This window comes from Scleropages formosus, chromosome 22 (assembly GCF_900964775.1).
Source record: "Scleropages formosus chromosome 22, fSclFor1.1, whole genome shotgun sequence".
Lineage (NCBI taxonomy): Eukaryota > Metazoa > Chordata > Actinopteri > Osteoglossiformes > Osteoglossidae > Scleropages > Scleropages formosus.
The window spans coordinates 22,841,594-22,863,316 of NC_041827.1; the positions used below are offsets into that span (position 1 = coordinate 22,841,594).

Consider the following 21,723-nt stretch of genomic DNA (forward strand, 5'->3'; position numbering starts at 1 on the left):
TTGCGTCGCCCCCGCCCAAACCCCCGCCCGTGGGCACACCACTCTGTTTCAGAAGAAAACTGTAGACCGTGGTTGCAGCGGGACACATCTGGCCAGCTGTCCCCACAAACACAACCAGGGTAAAGAGGGGATCGTGTTCCTTGTTACTTTAAGTTTCTTCGGTCCTGGACTGCGGTAGTGACCTTGCCGGGTGAATTTCGGCCTAGTGAGCTGGATGTAGGTGATCTTTCCCCAGAGTGCCAAGGAAATGTCTCTTGAACCCGAGTACTTTTAGAGCATCACCTAAATCAGCCCTCACTTACGGTGCAAACACGGCGTACGCACGTCGCCCTTTCCGGCACATTCGCGAGCAGGCGCCACGCCACCTGGAAAACAGCATGTTTTGTTCTCCGAACAATAAGGGTTTTAATGGCAACTTCCTCCAATCCCACAGTCCTCCGGTTTTCTATTATCTTCTCACCTCTGCCGGCGCCACCGCGTGCGGCAAACCTCATTCTGCATGGAAACGGAGCCTATAAAAAGCTTTTGTTTTAACAATCTCTTTATTCCACTCGCAAACACATATTAAATATTTCACCATTTTTTAAATTAGGTTTGACTTTTAGAGAAATGTAAACAGACATCAAATAAATGGTAAATGCAGCGGGGCGTCTATTTCAGACGTTACGGCCACTTAGGGCACAAAGTCAGCAACTTGTAAATACCAGCATTAAAACTGAACATTGACTAAAAATGACAGCCTAGACATATAAAAAGCCTTTCATTTGTATGAATGGTTCATTTGAATAATAAATGGAAATGGAAATGGAAATTTCCCACGACACCAGCCGTATGTGCGCTATATGTTTTGTCTCATCACTCATCATTCTCAACGCTGCGCAAAAATTTTTGCTCTTTTAACAAGCAATGGAAGTGTGTGATATGGCGATCGGGGAAAGCTGGTAGCGGAGCGGTTAGAGTTGCTGCCATTGGACCCAAGAGTCGTGAGTTTGATTCCCAGCTGCAGCTGTAGGACTGTTGAGCAAAGTGTTACTTACCCTAAAACTGTTCCAGTAAAAATTATCCAGCTGTATGAAGAGGTAAATAATTGCAGGTAGAATAACAGTGTAAGTCACATACACACAATGTCTTTAACCGCTTGTCCCGAGCGGGGTCGCGGCAAACCGGAGCCTAACCCGGCAACAGGCTGGAGGGGGAGAGGACACACCCTGGACGGGACACCAGTCCGCCGCAAGGCACCCCGAGCAGGACTCGAACCCCAGACCCACCACACGGCGGGACCCGGCCAAACCCGCTGCTCCCGGTGCAAGTCACTTTGGAGAAAAGTGTCAGATACATGAATCAATGTAATATTCTGCCCCCAATGAAATCCAATATCCACTGCACAGTTTTGCGACGTTCCGACACCATGTGGACGGGGATGTCCACGGCGCTGTGTTGGGCTTCCTCAGCAAGAAGAGGAAGGGAGCGAGATGGAGCCTGAGGTGAAGAGGAAGAGACGGGTTTGGCGGGAGGTGTTTACGGAGCGAACCGGCTCCCGGAGGAGGGCGTCGGCACCCTGCGCCGCTCTGCCGTTCGCAGCTCATCACTTACACCTGACAGCTCGCCTCCCGCCTGGAGCAGAAATGCCTTCTTCAATATGCCGGTGCTTTCCGAACGGATGCCCTACCTGAAGGAGTTCGCACGTCTCTGGCAGCTGTTCTTTTTTTACACTTTGCTTCCGAGGCTGAATCGCATATAAGAGCGTGCGAAAGCAACGACGCCAGTTACGATTTTTTATTAATTGAACCTGTCGACCGCTCCGACACGGGCCTTTCCAGTGCTCTCTTCCCTATCCATTTCACGTAATTGCTGCTGGCAGATTGGCAGCTGTGCTCTGGCACAACTGAAGAGCATTATTGCTTTAGTGCTGAAGCGCAGGTGGCTTAATGAGCCAGCGCCGACATGGGGAAAAGCTGAATTATTGCTGCACGTATTGTGTTACATTTCATTTCACACGACACAACACAGTCGCCAACAACAGGCAAATGTGAAATAAAAGATGCATGTAAAAAACGAGCTGCAGCCACTGGAGTAAAATGTGAAAACGAGTCGGGGGTGGAATTACCAAAAGGTTCATCTCCACCTGAGATCTCCACCTTTCTCTCCAAAATTTCCTAAGTATCAACAAAGTATCTGAATCACTCAACGCAAAATGTTCAAAGAACTCCTTAAAGGCTTTAAGCACCGCAAAATAGGTTAGAACGAAGACCTCAGAACAATGAAATTGTGAACATCTAAAAAGAAAACGGACAAAAACCACTTTCTCACACGGTCATTAAGACCAGATACTGACCGTTACCTTCATGTTACAGAAAACATTAATTGAAACCACATTTTCAATCTGGATCATAATCCAAAGACTGTCAGGAGTCACATATCTTCCCATATCTGCAAACATATTTAATACTCTGTTGGAATCTTGACACATACATTGAAAGCAGAGAAAAAGCTCAACTGAGTAAAAATAACAGCCCTCACCACCTGAGACCGTGGCCGTGCAGCAGCCGACTCCGCCCACCGCTCTGGTTCCTCCAGGAGGGTAAGGACACCTGTCCTTGAGACGCGCTCGCGGTGGCCTCTCCTGTGCTATATTCATCTCTCCTGCTGCTGCCTGGAGCGCCGCACTGGACCGCTTCACATTTCAGTGGGACAACGGCAGCCCCCTTGTCCAGAAGCTGCGGCACTGTGGGAATTTGGGGTCCCGCTGGGAAAAGCTCCCGGAGACTCCAGTTGTACCTGTCGCAAATGCACCTGTGTACAGGACTAAGTGGCTCTGGCTCTGAATTCCCTCCAGCACGGTTCCCTTGTAGATCTCACACTCTTCCCCTGTAGATCTCACACTCTTCCCCTGTAGATCTCAGACTCCTCCCCCTGTAGATCTCACACTCTCCCTCCATACATCTCACACTCTTCCCCTATACATCTCACACTGTTCCCCTGTAGATCTCAGACTCCTTCCCCTGTAGATCTCACACTCTTCCCCTGTAGATCTCAGACTCCTCCCCCTGTAGATCTCACACTCTCCCTCCATACATCTCACACTCTTCCCCTATACATCTCACACTGTTCCCCTGTAGATCTCAGACTCCTTCCCCTTAGATCTCACACTGTTCCCCCTGTAGATCTCACACTCTTCCCCCGTAGATCTCACACTCCTCCCCCTTTTGATCTCACACTCTTCCCCTGTAGATCTCACACTCCTCCCCCTGTAGATCTCACACTCTTCCCCTGTAGCTGTGACCCTCACACTCCTCTGTCCCCTGACCCTGAGTTCTCCCATGTCCCTCTGTCCCACTTTTACCCTACAGCCCCCCCTCCCCGGCTCACTGATAAATGCTACTCCTGATGACAGCCCCCCTCTGAATAATGGATCAAGGGTGCGAGGGCTCTGAAAGTGGACTGGAGGAGCTGGGAACTCCTCTCAGCACGTGATGGAAAAGGCATGGAGAGAAGATGGGGATGGAGATGGAGATGCATGACAGCACCCCGTCTCCCCCCACACTCGATGTGCAGCACGCGTCCCGGCTGGGCTGACTCAGTGCCCTCCTCCTCTAAGTAACGAGCTTACGGAGATTAAGTGTCTCCGTGGCAACAAGGGAACACACCAACAGACCGTCTCCGGTGCCCGTGCCCCACGCAGACTTCCGGGCCCGGACAAAACCCAGCCGGCCGCCCGCCCCCCTGCAGAATCGCACTTCAGCGTCGCCCGTGTGCACACCTTGCCACTTCTCAAGTGTCACAAGTGACACTTTTTAATTGGACGCCATTATTTGTACTTACTCACGCTCCCAATTTTAGCAGGCGATCATTAAGCTATCTTGGGTATGGTGCGATGGTGCGCTAATCGTCCTGTTCTCCCACTCACACCGTGAAAGGAACTCATTCTACAGGATGAGCTACATCAATGAAGGATGCAGTCGGCAAGTATCATTCCTTCGTCACTAATGCTGTGGAAAAAGAATTGCTCACTTTCACTGGCACAGCAGCCGAAACATATCGGATATTTCCGACACCTTACGACATTGTTCAAGTGGCGCTCCTTTTCCGCTGCTTCCTCCTCTCAACAATTACTGCTGTTGGAACTGTCCTCAAAGCACCTCGAAGCACTATATATTTCACTCTGTTTTCACAAGCATGGTAAATTGTGGAAAGCGTGATGATGAGAACAAGCCGCCCTATGATACTGGCATGTTTCTCCGCTAATTGAATTTATACCCACGTCACAGTGAGCCTTGAGGGACTCCAGAGTTTTCGTCTCCTCTACAAATCTTGATCGTTTGTTCCAGTCGTTTGTAACTCTTTTTTTTTTTAGAAACGTCATTGGGCTCCTGAGGAAATTTCCACTTGTGGCTCAGTTTGTGGCGCTAGGTGTGAAATGGCCCCCCGCTGTCCACCTAATTAATTTGGTTTGTAAGAGCGTGCACTTCAAACCACCCCAGCCCCCCCCAGCGCCCCTCAAAACCCCCCGACTTTGCTACTGGAAACAAAGCAAATGAGGTGTGCTGGTCTTTCATTGTCTTTGGGGAGAATCGCCAACAGATCTGGATCCAGCCTTGTCTATTTCTTCTGGAACTTTTTCAAACAGTCTCACTATTGTTCTTATTTTCTAATTAATAACACTGCAAGGTGTGCTCACCAAGCTACTAACAGTGGTTTACCCATATATCCAGCAGAGTAATTTTTACTGTATCAGTTCAGGGTGAGCAGCTTGATCCCAGCTCATTTGATTGCAAGGCTGTAGTTCTAACCAGTAACCAACCAATGTCAACGACCGCTTGAGCCGGAGCCTATCCCAACAACACAGGGCACAAGGCCAAGGGGGGGGAGGGGTCACACCCTGGACGGGACACCGGTCCATCACAAGGCACCCCAAGCAGGGCTCGACCCCCAGACTCGCCACACAGTGGGTACCGAGCAAACCCGCCATGCTACACCACGCCACCACTTCCCCCAACCACTAAGCTGTTAGCCCTATATATGGACACATTGTGTCCCCATTTATTAATGAATTAATGTTAAATTGTTCAAATTAATTATTCTAAATTTTTCTGATTCCTTTGCCCAAGGTGACGTTGATGTCGGGTCAAGTGCTCCATTGGTCTCCGACTCTCAGTCCCGAGGAAGGAACCTAGTGAAACATGGCATTAGTCCAACATACAGGGGTAAAATACCTCCCAGTGGTTGGTGTTTTTTCCGATTTACTGACCGCATTTGAGTGCTGTATTCCAGTATTAACTCTGCTTAGTCCCTTTTGCTCCTTTTTTATGGTCCCAACTAAAAACACAGTTTAGAAAACAGCCAGTCCTGATCTCGCATCACACTGTCTGCTATGAATTTTAATGGCCCCTCGGTGCTCTTTTCAATTTACATTACTGTCTGTCACATTTTCCAAGTCACGTGCAGAACTTGATTACAGGCCTCATCTGAACGGGGAAGGTAGACCTCGCTGACGCTGCCTCCTAATAAGGGAACACCCACCTGCCCGTGCCCCCCATGTGCAGCAATCATTGAAAACCAATGAACCGTGGAATATGGCATGGCTCAGATGGGTAGGGCCTACACACACACACACACACACACACACACACACACACACACACACACACACACACACACGTACACGCAGATGTTCAGCAAGTCAGTCGTGTTGTTATTCAAAAAGACCAATCGTGAAGTGGCAGTGGGCAAAACTGAACTACTTCTAGGATCAACACACCTTCATTCATGAGGGAGGCTGTTCCTTTATCATCTGCAGTGTTGCCAAGACAGTGATGGGCTGACTTCTCCAACACAAACCTTCCTGGAACAAGTATCTCCTCCACTAGGTTCTTTCAGGAATTTTTCAAAACAGTCTGGTCAAGATTTTTGGGGATCCTAAGCAGGAAGGTCCTCGTCATCCGGGCCATGTCCTTCTATACACAGTACCAGCAGTTGCTTAAGGCCCGGAAGCCACCAGAGGCCCACATATGGTGTTCCCCCCCCCCAATAATTTTCCCTTATTGCCTTTTCACGAAAAAGTCGAGTTTTCGTTATTCAAAAATTTAAAAGAGTTTTTGTTATTTTGCTTTATTGCTCTTCTTCAGAATCTCAAAGGATTTTGTTATAGTTTATTTTGTTACAGGATTTAGTCAGTGGTTATTGGTTTTTTACATTGCATTTACCACGGGGCAGCATGGTGGGGCAGCAACTAGTACTGCTGCCTTACCGCACCTGCATGTGTGAGAAAATATGGGTTTGATCCTTGCTCAGTTTGTGTGGAGTTTTCACATTCTCCCTGTCTCTGCACGGATTTCCTCCGGGTACTCTGGTTTCCTCCCACAGTCTAAAGACATGCAGTTCAGGTGAACTGGTGATGCTAAATTGGGTGAATAGTAAGTGGGTGTACCGGGGGGCGCGGTGGCCCAGCAGGTTTGGCCGGGGCCCGCTGTGTGGCCGGTCTGGGGGTCGAGTCCTGCTTGGGGTGCCTTCAGGTAGACTGGCATCCCATCCGGGGTGTGTCCCCTCCAGCCTTGCGTCTTGTGTTGGCGGGTTAGGCTGCAGTTTGCCGTCACCCCCACTCGGGACAAGCGGCTATGGACAGTGTGTGTGTGGCTACTCTAAAACAGGCTGGTGTACTCACCCTGGCCTTGTGTCTTACACTTCTGCAATATTTATTAAAAGATTTCACTGATCAAAATTGAATGAAAAAATATTAATTCCTTAAAGTCTCCCTGGGGAGGCAAGTAGGATGTTGCTTATGACCCCTAAATGTTCTGAAATGGATAAGCTAATCATTATTATTATTATTATTATTATTGCTGTTGTTGTTGTTATTATTACTTAGCTGACACCTTTGTCAGGGTGACTTAGTTAATGACTGTTAGTTAATGACAGCTCTAACCACCACACTGCCCAATTCATACATCCTGGCATTAAGTGAAAATGTAATTTTGTGATTTCATAAACACGGTACCGAAATGTCAGTCATGAAGTGAACACAGTTCTAGAAAACATGACTGAATGCTCAGTACTGTAAGACCACCTGCTTCATAAACTATTCATGTCTCACTTCGGAGCTGCGCCAACGACATTTACATGATTGATTGGAAATCTCTCCACTAGGACTCCAAATTACTTGTATACCAGTGTGTAACAAATCAAAATGGTGTAAAAGACATGCTAACAATCAATAAGGCACCGGGTCCGGGGTCCTCCACCTCACAGGAAACTCATTCTCATATTCAAAACTCAGCATGACTGTTTTTACACTTTAAGTGCCAGTTTTCATGAGGGAGCGTTATGTTTCGGACTGTGGATTACAAGGATTTAAATGGTGAGAAGGTGGGAAATGCCTTTGAAACTGTATCAATCGGCGTGGAGCGAAATTACGATCGTGTGACACTTGTGACCCGATGGCCAGCAACACGCGGGACGGTAAGGACGTTGAGGACGGAGCTGCGGCCGGGTCATCGTGGTGCTTCTAATGAGAGAGCTGAGAGTCGAGGAGATGGGGGGAGATAGAAAGCACTCGTGCAACTCCCATCCATCTGTAAAGTACCGTTTCTCCGAGCCCCGAGTCAGATATACGGCAACTGAATCAGCAAAGTGAAGGGGAAGTCGTAGTGCAGATTTACAGCTTCTGGTAGAGTGCGCCTGCCCTGCTGGGCTTAGCGTCGTCAGCACACACACACACACACACACACACACACACACACACACTCGGTCACACTCAGAAACACTTCTCCTACATTTACTTTTAATCATGTAGCAGGCGCTTCTATCCGAACGATGTACAACTTGAGGGATGCGAAAGTGCACCAACAGACAAAGAGCTAAAGAGTTTAGCTATAGAGTCACATTACAGATATAGAGCCATGATTAGATTATCAAAGCTTTTTTCTCATTCTGGGGGTTTTACACTGACACTAATGCAATGACTCTAATCTATGCACAACTGGCATGGTGGCACAGCGCATAGTGCTGCTGTCTCATAACGCCTGGGTGGTTCGAGAGGACATGGGTTTGATCCCTGCTCAGTTGGTGAGGAGTTTGCATGTTCTCCTCAGGGGGTGCTCTGATTTCCTCCCACAGTCCAAAGACATGCTGTTCAGGTTCACCCATAGTGTGTGAGTGACAGAGAGAGAGAGAGTGTGTGTTCCACTGATGTATGGATGAGTGACCCAGTGTAAATAGTGTATCTAGCAGTGTAAGTCACCACGGTGAATAAGGTGTGTGGGCTGATAACACTACATAGATTTTGTTGGAAGTTGCTTTGGAGAAAAGTGACTTTCGCTTGGGCGAACGTCAGGGTCGGGTATGAAAATGTTGTTTCCCTCCAACTGCTGTCATCCTCCACCAGCTCTTCATCACAGCACTAAGAAAGAACATTTACTTAGTCACCATGGAAACGGAACGCTTTCCCCACTGTGGTGTCCTGTCAAAACTGATTTGACACTCTGTTTTCAGTGACTCAGCTGACAACCGACAATTCACTGCGCTCCACGAAGCATCTACAGCTGCGCAGATAACCGTTGTGAACTATATTTAAGCAGCGATTCCTCTGCAGTCAACTTTCCCGATAAGAAGCTTATGAGGAGAACGATGGAGTGATGGCAAAGCGCTCCAGGAGCTGGGTGCACGTGGAGCTGTGGGTACACTTCGTACTGTATAAAAATTCCTTCCTCGACTCTTACTAGCCAGTCCCAGGAAGTTCTTCCCAAGTTACATTAACAGCAGCAGTGTGGCTTCATGCACTTAGTCAAGATGCCAGTGTGCGAAAGCACATTTCCTACAGGGCACATCTTGTGCTCTTGCACAACGTCTTCACGTGCCCTGTGGGGTGTTAGGATTTCATGGTTTTCTTGTAGATCCTTCAGCAGCTTCTCAACAACAATAGACATACACTGGCTGAAGAACACACACCCACACACATATATTTCATCGGTATATATATGTTTACAGAGATGACGCATTTTCCCAAAGCATCTTACAGTGTTCAGCTAGATACAATTATACACCCATTTTCGCAACCAACTAACTTACCCAAGAGAACAATTTTAAGGTAAATTCTGTGCTCAGGGGTACCACAGTAGAAGCTGGAGCTCAAACCTAGGACCTCCACGCCTAAAGGCAGCAGCTGTAGCAACTATACCACCTGTTGCAGAAGGCTTCAAGACAACATTTCAAACTACTTTGCATATTCAACCCTAACCCATATATGTGCGCTTGAAGAACATAGAAATGCAATATTAATTGTGCTTATATATGCTCTTAAAATTCAACACGCAATGAAGACTGAGGCCTGTGCTGGGGAAGCCCCACTGTTTTCCGAGTCCAACTCCTTGACCACTATGTCATCGCATCCCAGGATGGCCATCCTTCTCTTTCCATGTGAACCGATGCACTTGGTCAAGGTGCTTTTTGACTCAAACATCTGAACCATACTTGTATCCAAGAATTCCCGTTAAACGGCTGGAATTTGCTCAGTTGTCCTTTTTATGTTTTATGCACCTCAACTAAAATGTTTCGGAACAAGTACTGTTTGCCGGATGTGGATTTGCAAACCGTTTCTAAAAGGGCTCGCGGTAACTCTCAATCTGATGCACGGTGTGTAGAGATAATTGGAATTTGTAGCCGAGCGCCTCAAACGCACAACTAGTCGACAGCGCCGTAATCAGCACGACTGCATGCTGCACCCGCTGTGCCGGCTGTGCCGCCTGCCCCGGAGAGACGGAGCTGCCTCTTCCTGCTTTTTCCTTCCCTTCCTTGTTGGTTGTTGTTTGTTTGTTTTGCGAAGCTCCTTTGGGGCTTGCGAATGATTTTCGGGATCAGAGGAGGTGTGGAATCAGCCGTGTGGGCTGCATATTTTGATCATGCCACGACGCTCCTCATAACTGGGTGCCTCCTCAGAGGTCCTCAATCCCCATGAGAATAAGGGGGGGGGGGGAGTGATGGAAGAAGCCGATGGGAGACGGCAGGGCAGCTTCCCTTGACATGCTGTTAAACATGATTTATCTCCTGCTTGCTTCACTTGAGACACATACAGAGATGCTCAATTCCCTGAAACAGAGTAAATTGAACTGAAACAAGACTTCTGAAGCAGCCACTTCTCCACCAATGGTCCCGGTGGTAAAGGGCATATCCCGGAAAGACAGGGTGTGAGGCAGGGTACCTCCTAGAGGGGATACCAGTGCATTGTGGAGCAATCGCACACTCATCCACTTACACACAGGCAATGAGGAGTGTCCACCCCACCCGAAACACACACCTCTGGACTGTGGGAGGAATCCCGTGGAAATATGGGGAAAAATACTTGAACTCTACACAGACTGAGCAAGAGTCGAACCCATGCCCAAACCTTCGGCCCAGGAGCTGCGATACACCGATATTATCCACTGCTCCAACATTCCGTCCACCTTCCACTCAGGATTCCTTAAAAGCTGGAAGACCTGGTGGTCTGTTGTGGCTTCATTGTCTTGGTCTTATGTGTTATATTATCTCACCGAGTGCTCAGCACACAGTGTATTCTCTGCTCCCGGCTAGACTGAACCCTCCAGAAACATGACTCTGACACTGTGGGTGGAGGAGCTCCAGCAAGCCTTCTGCTGGCTTCCTGTAAATTTGAGGGTGTTTTCTCCAGAAGGTCATAGTGTCAAAACCCTGGCTGGGAATTGACACGTTGGGGCAGGAGACACACCTGGGTGCCCTTCCCCTCCACCATTTTGCCCTTTGATGAAACATGGGAAAGTACACTTTTTCATGGGCCAGCAGACCTTACCGGGCCAGTTCTGTCTGCCTAGCCACGCCTTCCAGCAATAGCCAACAACCCCCTCCTACACAAACACTGCGTACTTCTAAGGTGAACAATAAACACAATAAGGACACTTAGGCAGTCAGTGACATGATCCTTTTAACCACTGTGTTTTTCTCATGTGATCGAATGCCCCTTGTTTGCCCTTTAGTTCAGTAACCGGGACAATGTGCACCATCCACATTACATATTTGTATGGGTCCTGGAGGCAGGCAAGGTAATGGCAAGAATGTGTTCCTTCGTTTACGAGATTTAGTCAAAAAGCATCTGCAATAACCTCTGTTCCCAAGAGTATTACAAGATTATTGCGGATACTTTCTGAGTGACCCTCATATGTGGCGTGGCCACCTCCTATAAAGGAGTAAGCAGTGCCTTTGCAAACTGGCGATGTGTGGCAGTGCCTGGGCTGCGTGTTTGGGCGCAGGAGGGAGTTTGCATGTCCTCCTCGTGTTCGTGTGGGCTTCTTCCCATAGAGCGAAGGCGGTGGTAACGTACCCTCCCTTCCTGTAAAAAGTGTGTAAGTGGCTGCTCAGCATCAGCTTTGCTTAAGGGCACTTACTGTACCCTAACCTTACCCAAGTTCCTTTACAAGCAAACTGATTTGCTTCTCCTGTGAAGAGCAGATACAAACAGGTCCGAAGTTTGTGGGCGTTTGCCGGAGGACTCAATTACACGGCCTCACCTTGAGATTTCCCAAGGAAAAGGTATCTCTCAGCTTCACGCCTCCGTTCTAAAGTATCAATGACGCTTTCTCTTCTGCGTGCCCACACCCGTGGACTTCGATGCTAATGTTCTGCTCCACATTTTACACAAATAAGTATGCAGGGGCTTTTGATGAAAGTAGGACATCCCCTCCATACCCCAGAGCAAGACACTGTGAATCGTAGGGCTTGAGCACAGCAGAAAAGCAGCCGACAAATGCACGGCCGCGATGCATCATGTTGTCCGGCCGGTGCGGCAGGGTCACTCGGTGGAAAAGATGCCGACACGTTCCTCACTTTGTCTTTGACGGCCCGGTACCGTAAAGCAGGGGCCGCTATAGACAGCCCAAGCAGTCTTGTAAAAGAGTAAGAGTCAGGAACGCTGGTCTTCAAAAATGCAAAGACACGAGGAGTCTCCTTACAAATAATTAATGTGACATTTTCCTGACATTTAGCTGAAGGTGTGGGGAGGCGGGGCTGGGCGCCTGTTCTCAGCGCTCCACCGATGGGTCACCTGAGGGGCAGGGCCCTCCCCACACAAGCACAACAGTCTGAGATGACCCTGTTTTGTCGAACCAGCTGCCCACCCCCACATCTGACTGCTCTCGTCCACCTTGTTTGTCCTCAAACCGTCTTGGTGTTTTTTTAAATACATATTGATGTTGCCAGGTAACCACTTCCTTCGTTCTGTTTGACACCTGTGGTATCCAGGCTTTCGTCTGTTTGCGCATGTCCTCAAACGCAATCTGCTTCGTCCAAATGGAACAGACAAACACGTCTGCTTCATTGTGGGGGTTCCCATCACCGGACAATTCGGAGCAGGGACTCGGCCATAAAAGCACAGTATATTACTTACTGCAACCGAGTCCTACTTCTATTACATTACAGTAACCCTGTGGCTGTCTTCTCTATCCAAACATCTCTAACTGCACTTTAGTTCCAGTGTGTCTATAAAGATAAAGAAATATATACATATATATATGTCTTTGGCAGCATTCATCATACACGTTGGAGCTGATAAAGAAACAAAATAGGCGCTCTGTGCTCTGGGAAGTTGTTTTATTCCTTCCTTTTAAGCTAATTACGTATTGATGCATGCGTCTGCGCAAATGCAAGAGACTGCCTTTTTCGTGAGGTCTGTTTGGCAGAGAAAATGTTTACCGATGAAAATGTGCTGTAAATACATCGATGCTCCTAATTGTGCCAGGCCCTGCTCGTGATCATTTGGATATTTCTGAGGAGGCTTTTTGGCTACATGAGAAACTATAACATTAAAGGTGATGTAAGTGGCCTCAAAAAACGATTGAAAAAGGCTTCAGACTCCTTTCACTGGAGTTGCATCTGAGTTTTAAACTCTAGACTCGCACGTGGAAAACGGTCAAAATTAAGATTCTATCCTGATTTAAGAAGTATTCACAGTGAATTACAGCTTGCATTTAAATACACTCAATTCAAAGTGGATCGTACAGCCAGCAAACATTTTATTGCAATACATTACGGACCATTGCAATAATGATGCCTCATTTCGCTGTTTTAGAACTTAACCATATTGATCTGAAATATGCCGCAGTGCATTTCTCCAAAAAGCTCCCGTTGACTTGACATAAAGTGGGTTGTAAGTATACATCAGCAGCGCTGCGGTTTGGCAACGTGATGCTGCTGATTCCAGGCGGATGAACAACACAAGGAACTTGTGCTCCAGACAAACCCGCTCAAGCCATTCGGCACAAAGGAAGTCGAAGAGGAAATTGACATCCCGTGACCGTCAGTGTCCACGCACGGTAAACCTGATGACTTCATTCGAACCCAAACCACAATGGACTCGTCTCAGGTGACAGGACACCATTGCTCATAATAGGAAGTACACCAAGCACAGTTAAAGAGAGCACTGGTCAATATGTGGACATGCACACACATAATGTATGATGTAATAATAGCATGATATACAATGGTATCATGTTAAAAAGTGGCGGCTGGGTTCTCAAGGCAACTTATTGTGTTACATTTACTATACTGAGCTACTTACAGTGATGTACCAGTTTACAGAGCTGCACAACTTTTACATATTTAGGGAAAGTACGTTGCTCAAGGGTGCTAATTAGGGGCAAGATTTAAACGAGGATCCTTTGGATGAAAGAGACAACTTTAATCACCATGCTACCTGCTGGCTGGACTTGCAACTTGCAGCAATTATTTTGAAAAAGCTCGCACGCACGCACTCTGTCTGAACCACTTCTCCCATACGGGATTGTGGGGAGCCAGAGCTTAACCTGGTAACACAGGGTGTAAGGCTGGAGGGGGAGGGGACACACCCAGGACGGGATGCCAGTCCGCTACAAGGCACCCTAAGCGGGACTTGAACCCCAGACCCACCAGAGAGCAGGACCTGGTTCACACCATTGTGCCACTGTGCCACTGCACCCCCACACCGTCCCTCTATTTTGTAAAAGCTTAATATATTAAGAGATGAACAGAGATTAATAAAGATTCGCACACGCTGAAGCACGCATATATATGTGTGTATATAATGTAATGTATCTATACTGTACCTTATACTGTATATTACATATACTGTATGTATACATGCTGTAGATACATATACTGTATATTTCTGCAGCATATATATATTTATATTCATAGAGAGAGAGAAAGCGTGTGTGTGTGTGTGTGTGTGTGTGTGTGTGTTTCCACACACCAGCTGGTGTTATTGCAAAGCAGTTGTCTTCGACGTCAGGGTTTCCTGACGGTTAATATCCTGTCAGTCATGGTAGCATGTGCTTCCACATGTCCTCATCTTCTCATCTGATGCTCGAAAGCATGACAGATATTACCCAGAGGATAAGAACAAAGTACCTGAAAACGTTTCACATTTCACCATCATCAAATCTGTGACTTTTTCTTACCCTGGAAACACTACATCCCAGGGGTGTTACTCTGGCAATGAGATATAGATTCTCTGGAAACTAGCCTCCCTGGCCCAGTTTGCTGCCCCAGAACAATGCTGTGTGAGGGTAGGCCAAGTTCATCAAGGCTGTTTGACACCGATGGTCATTTCGTTCTCCTGAGACAACAGGGGCTTCCAGAGTTCATGAGCAACTGAACTCACCAGCTCCTCACTGGGCTCTTGAGCTCTGTGATAAAAACTGCTCTTCTCACATTAAGTTAAGATTAAATGCTCAACTAAAAAATATCCACGTTGGATAAAACCTCTCGCTATACACTCCCACCCTGTAAAGGATGCTTTGAAAGAGGAGCTTCATATGTCACATCACAATCTGCGGTGTCAAATCAATTGAGAGCGTGCCAAACTCCAGCCCCCTGCCCCCCACGCCTTGCCCTTGCAACTGGTGCTCCTCCCACAGGTAAAGCTGCTCACATCTGTACCGACAGGACAATCCTCTGCACAGCTATGTAAAACATCCCCATGTCATTAACGCAGCAAAAAGGCACACGCATTATCTTTGTCTCCATCCAAATGATTTCTTCCCCTGGCATTTTAAGACCTCTGCTTAATGCAGATAAAACTGAAACCAGATTTTTCTGCTGAAACCTGACTCACCTCACTCTGGGCATTCATCTCCAAATGCTCACAATCAATAACCTTCGACTAAAGCAGACCCTCTGACTCCAAGCACTTGGAACCTGACTTGCCCTTTCAAAGCTCACTGATGGAAATATCTACTATTTTCCCTTCTCAACACAGACAGGTTCAGGACAAATGTCCTTTAAGGTATACATTCATAAATAAATGAATTACACTAATCTCCGTGATGAGAACACAGACAGCAGAATGAGAACCTTTCAAGGATTTCAAATGGGAACCTTCTAATTGCAGATCAACTGCACATTTAAAAAGTCAAGGAGAGACACCTGCTTTACTTGATTTATACCTCACAGCTACAGCCAGTCCATGATGGCAGTAGTTATGAATGCAAATGAAAACAGGCAATGATCTGAAAATAAATGCCATCAAAAGTAAGAATCAGAGCTGCTCACTGGATCACTGGAATGGACTCAACAACATGTGTCACATCACTTGCCTGCTTTAATTGTCAGCAATGAGACCTTTTATTACCGCTGAAATAAATCCTTTTGTTGAGTTGAACGTGAGAGCATCTCCCCTACTTAAATAAATATATGTGAAAACAGTAGTGAAGAGACAAGTAAATGTAATTCTCACAGTGAAAAAAGCCCATCAGTTCCCTTTTTTGGAAACGGCTAATCGCAACGCAGTTTCTCATTTTACAAGAAAAATCAATGAATGAAGTGGCCCTTTCTGCAGTTTATGCTGTACTCTGCTTTAATGCACGCATCATAAGTTTCCCGGCAGGGGACAGACAATGTTTTGGACAGAGTGTTGCCACGGTGACTAGCCGCTCATTCATCAAGTGCTTGTGTAAATAGGAATCTAGACAGGTTTGAAGTTTCATGCAACAGCACGCTCGGTCCATTTGAAGTACACGTTTGAACATATTTCTATGTAACCGGATAGACATTTAAAGATTGAACACTCAAGCTGCAGTCTTTTTTCCTGCAAATCTTTTGCACATCATCCGTGCTACTCTGTCTCAAAAGAAAATAATGTGGACTATTTCCATTCATTCACCTGGAGAGGGTTACAGCACATGGCACTATTACAAGGGGCATTTTAAAGACTAATTTGTTACTCATATCAGGTGTGCGGTGCTGCAATATTTCTGTCTAGTGATGCAAAGTTCCCCTAATGGTGACCATTGCGTGTCATTTTGACCATCTTGTTTAGTACTTCTTCACGAACACAGGGCGACAGTGAGCTAAATCTCTCTGCTGACTGTTGAAGTCACTTGGGTACAGGTCCTTTCGTACGTATGCCCTTGTTCTCCATCACCTGTAAAAAGCCCCTAATACATCTGACCATCTTGGCCTTGTTAGGTTGTTTCCTAAATAAGGCTTTGAAAGAGACAGATGATGAATTATGACTCTGCAATGCCACTTTTATCCGTGTCTCCGACCTAAAAAAGTCTGTTCGCGGTCGCTCCCACAGCTCCGGTGCTGTTTTCATTTTGGCCGAACTCTGCCGTCTTCTTCTTGCCCCGATCGCTGCCACACAAGAATAGCTCCCCTTCACCGGCCCTTGAAATGGTTTAACCTTTTGAGTGTTTAAGTGCTTACACTTTTTCTCAGGTGAATTACCCGGTCCACTGATGTGCGACTGCCAGTCTCAAGGTTCCTGAGAGCCCTATGTGGCAGGGAAACGTCCAAAGTGACCTTTTATACTAAAAGGCAGTGATTGTGTTATGTGACAACCACGGTCTCCCTAATCATCACTATGGCGCTACGCCTCGTTCAGGGCTGAGCTAAGGGCAGTGGCAGCGTGAGCAGGAAGTTCTGCAGGGCTTCAACATTGCACCTTCCCTCTGTTCTGAAGCGTATAGCTGTTTCTCTTTGTTCTCACCCTTTTTTGTGTACAGTAACATTTATTTATTGAGCTGGTGCTTTTTCTCCAAGGTGACTTATAGTGTTCATTAAGCAAATTTCTAATGATTAATCTACCTGTGCAGCAGAGCCACCTTCACATTATAAGGCAACAGACCACTCCAGTAAACTACTGGGTAACCCATGACCTGTTAACATATTGCATGTTAATATATTAAATAAGTTAATTGGTTGCCTACTGCAGGTTGAATACTACTATTACTACTACTAATAATAATAATAGTAACTAACTGTACTAGTAGTAATTAAATGGTTGTAATAGTACTAGTAATATTAGCCTGACGGTTGGTAATCATAGTGCTGAAAAATAACTTCCAGGGAAACATAACAATGATTTATCTGAACTGACTTTTTTCTCACTGCAGATTTATTTTATTGTGAATTAAAAGGTTCAAGGTGACTGCCCTATTACATACATAAGTGGATTTCATAGTCCAGTTATTCCACAAGCTGCTTGAAAGGAGCATTAGTGGCAGTTCTGTGATGGTCCAAGAAGTGCACACCATGGGATTCCCCAGTTGTGTGTGTGCGTACGTGCGTGCGTGCGTGCGAGCTGCTGCGCGACACCAGCCGACCCACCTTGGCCGCGAGGGACGAGCTCGGCTTCTCCAGCAGGTCCCACAGCTTCTTGCGCTTCTCCGCGCAGCACGTGGTGTCGAACTCCTCGCCCTCGCGCTCGCGCAGCGTCTCCGCCTCGCGCTTCAGTTCCTCGTTCATCTGCTCCTTCTTCTGGTGGTAGCGCGCCTGGCAGCACGACTCCAGGTAGATCTCGTCGATGCCCCAGTAGTCGAGCTCCTGGCTGAAGGAGAGCGCGCACATCTCCTCCATCATGTGCAGCTTCCCCGTGCGGTAGAAGTTCAGGATGGAGGTGAAGGCGCCCGGGTGCCTGTCGAAGAAGTACTCGTTCTCCTCCAGGCAGTAGTCGTCGCAGATCTCCATGAGCGAGTCGTGCGTGTTGCAGTCCCGCAGCTTGCCGAGGCGCGTGCGGGGCAGCCGGTCCAGCGTCCGCCACAGCACCTCGTGCAGGAGACCCCCCACGTTGAGGCGCACGCGGCGGGAGCCCGCCTTGCTCCGGATGATCTCCACCGGCTCCGGGGGCAGCGACGAGGTCGACCTCCCCCCCGCTTTATTCATCCTCGCCGAATGCGTCGCGCTCCACGCGTGGACGGGCACGGAGGGAGTCCGCCGAGCTCGGTCAGTCCAGAAGACCCAGTCCCGGTGGAGATCTACCCTCTACATGTGGCTGCGGGGTCCTCCATCCCTGCGGCTTCACGAGGGCGGACAGAGAGAGGGGAAACATGAGGGACACTCCTCTGAAGCGGTGGCCGAAGCCAGATGACCTAGAGCGCAGGGGGAAGGAGCGTTTCTCGCGCAATGTCACCTGGTTTATCCACTAATCGGGGGAGCAAATAGATAATTTAATCTGTGCTAAGAAGGCCCAGTGGCTTTGCTCCTGTGTGTGTGTGTGTGTGTATTTGTGTCTGTGTCTCTGTGTGGTGGGGCCAGTGTGACCGGGCTCCTGGCGGAGCGCTGTCCGGTTTGCGGTGCTGAAACTGCCTCTCCGGAGCTCCTGTCGACCATCACTTCTCCACAGCCTCCGTCATGTTCATTACTGAAACAGGAGAACTTGTCCGGGTTCCTAAAGAGCTGCCAGCCCTGCCACCGCGCGGGGAGACCTGCAGAACCTCTGCAAGCGAAGGTGCTCTTGGACTGATCTCTCCTAAAGAGATAATGAATGACCCGGCTAACATCAAATTAGCGGGTGTGTTTCAGATACCTTCAAAAACCGCACGATGGAAACACGGCGCATTTACCTGAAAACATCACGTTGGACGTCATCATTGGACCAACTCAAATTAAGTCAAATTAAGATCAAATAAGCAAACTTGAGAAAAGCCGCCCGTCGCAGATTCCTCATTCAATGCACTTTTGCCTCTTTATTAATGACGATTAGCGGTTCGAAACAGAGTTACTATAATAACTCAGTGTGGCTTCACTCGCTCCTACAAGAACAACCATATATTCAACACACAGTATGCAAAGGCAGAGGGACTACAGAGCAGAGGGGGTACGGTACTCTAGTTCCATGCCAAAATCACCACTGTGACTGTTATGAGTTTATAATCCGCGTACCGCACGAGTTATGTTCACTTCCACGCGTAACAATAAGAGCAAAACACGGCGAGCCGGTTGCGGGCGAATTAGAAAGTACTTTCCCGCGAGACACGAACCACGTTCCCTTTAAAAACACCGCCTGGATGTGCACATCCACCGCACTCGGGAAACGCCGAATTATTATGCTCCATGCGCAGGAACAGAGCTATCACAGTAATGTATTTATAAGTCCACGCGAACAACTGGATGGAAGTGATTGTGCAACACAGTCACAGTGTGGCACCGGAGCGCAACTCCATCCAACTGCCTCCGTCCACGCAGGCGGTGCAGGGAGGGAACAGAAAAATATTTATAGCCCACCTTTCATAGCAGATGCACGGTCACAGCGCGAGAACGTACCTGCTTCTTTCCGATCGGACTCGGCCAGGAGACTCTGAGCCTCTCCAGCGGAGCACGGGGGAGATGGTCAGTGCCTCATCCTCATCCTCATCCTCATCCTCGTCCTCATCCTCTCGCCCGTCCACCGCGCCTCCTCAGACATGATGTTGAACCCGGGATGAGAGAGACGGTCCCCCCCTCCCCCCGCCCCCCAATCCCACCTTCTCCTGCTCTCCTGTATTTTTTAATGGAGACGATCAACAAGTTCAGTCCAGTTGCCTTGGATTTGCAGTCCCGGGTGCTCGTGCAGCTCGTGCTCGTGCGAAGAGGGTGACAAACCGGAGGGGTTCTGCTGGGGCGGGGGGTTGGGGGGGGGTGTGGGTTAGGAGATGGAGAGGTGGATGGGGGGGGGGGGGGGTGAGCTGCTGGTGGCGGCTCCACCAACCCAATCCGGAGCCACGAGAAGCCGGTTTAACCCTTGCAACCCGGGTCGTGGACGCTCCGCACGTTCGGCTGCGCGCGCAGCAGCAGGTCTCCCGCGTGCGGACCTGTCAAGAACTTCTGTCCCTATTAAAACGAAAAAGTGCCCTGCTCACGCGAATTAATCGTTGCCCCCCACGCACTTGGCAAGGGATAAAAATAATGAGCAGTTCTAGAAAGATAAAAATATGAAATATGTGACAAAATGCAAATCACTTGCGGCAAAAGCGGAAATGTCATCAATTTATTTAAAAAAAAATCAGCGTCATATGTCAGTGATTTACATGCTAAATGACATTTAAATCATACAATTCTAAGTTTCTGAGCAAGAATGGCAATTCCAAAAATCCCACTAAAGAAGTGTGTTAAGTGTGTTCTGGACCCTTCAGTTCTTTTTCATGCGTTCCATTAGGATACAGCATAATAATAATAATAATAATAATAATAATAATAGTTTGTTTACAACCTTAAACGCAATACATCGCCTTATTAGTGCATGAGATATTGATGTATAAAGCGCAGTTAATAAATAGCAGCACTCAGTGAAACAAATGTTCAAGAAGAGATTAGAGAAGGAGTGTTTGTATAAAAGTCAAGGCCCCCCGGTTCCTTTTTTTTTTTTTACGGATTCCCTTTCAACGGGAAAGGGGAGTAATGTTTGCACTTTTGACGTTAATTTATGTGATAAAAGGCTGTTTCTGCAGGGCTCTGCGGCTCGAGGCTGGGAATACTTCCAGTGGGGGGGGGGGGTTTATTTACTTTGGCCACGAGAAGTGCAGTCAGTAGTAATTTACATAGTGGTTTCTTAGTATGAAGGCAACTCGTGTGCGCGCGCGCGCGCGCCCGTGCCCGTGTCGGAGCTGCTGAACAGAAGAGACATTTCGGAAACACGTCTAAATACTGTCATCTCTACAGTCGGCTCTTTGTCAAGGGTGTGTTTCTGTTTCTCGGGGAGCTTTGGACCCCGGAAAAGGACTGCGCGCGCGGCAACGCACGCGTGGGGTCCACATGTGTGAGTGCCGCGGTCGCGTATTTCCCGCAGGAAGAAGCCAGATGCCTTTGGGCAGATTAATGCATCGTTAAAGCGCCAAAAGCCACTCCAAGTGTTCACTGTCCTCGCCTTTTCTCAGCGCTCTCCTCACTACACGCGCAACGAAAAGCTGCAAAACCCTGCACGTGCGCTGCAACAAGAAAAAAGAGCGCCATCAGGACCAGCTGGAGACATAATATGATATGTATACATAATAATATCGCAACCAGTGTGGATATGGAGCGCTTCTGCGGTGCTGTCAGCGGCAGACCCCCGATGGAGCGAGGAGGAGGAGGAGGAGGAGGAGGACGACGACGATGGCGAAGGGCGCCTTACCACGAGCGCTGCCACTCCTCTTCTCTGCGACCCGCAGGGGAAGCATGGCTGTCCGGCACCCGCACCCGCACCCGCACGCGCACCCGCACACCACTGATGCACACACACGCTCTGAGTGCGGCTTCCTGCGCAGAAACACATCCCCGAGGTGAGGAGCCCGAGGTGCGAGGCGATGCCCTCCTGGGTGCCGCGCGAGCCGGCGCGAGAGGACATCAATCTGCGCTTCGCACTCATGTTCCCTGGAGCGGAGCGGAGCAGCACTTTGTTTAGCGCGCGACGCACATTATTAATGAGCAGTCAGCAAGTGTTTAAACTAGCAGCAGCGCCTCACTCGTTCCAAACAGGCCCCACTTGAGTGCAGCGCTCTAAATCAGCAT

General features: G+C 48.2%; 1 protein-coding gene across 1 annotated transcript in view; it reads right to left on the bottom strand.

Annotated features, from left to right (window-relative positions):
* LOC108923362 (potassium voltage-gated channel subfamily B member 1-like) overlaps nucleotides 1-19,703 on the bottom strand; it is a 44,609-nt gene extending 24,906 nt beyond the window's left edge. The window contains exons 1-2 of the mRNA XM_029247645.1: nucleotides 19,522-19,703; nucleotides 17,587-18,274 (exon numbers count right to left, since the gene is read on the bottom strand). Coding sequence (XP_029103478.1) covers nucleotides 17,587-18,141 — 555 coding nt within the window. The 5' untranslated portion in view covers nucleotides 18,142-18,274; nucleotides 19,522-19,703. The remainder of the gene's footprint in view (nucleotides 1-17,586; nucleotides 18,275-19,521) is intronic.
* Nucleotides 19,704-21,723: the final 2,020 nt, after the last annotated feature.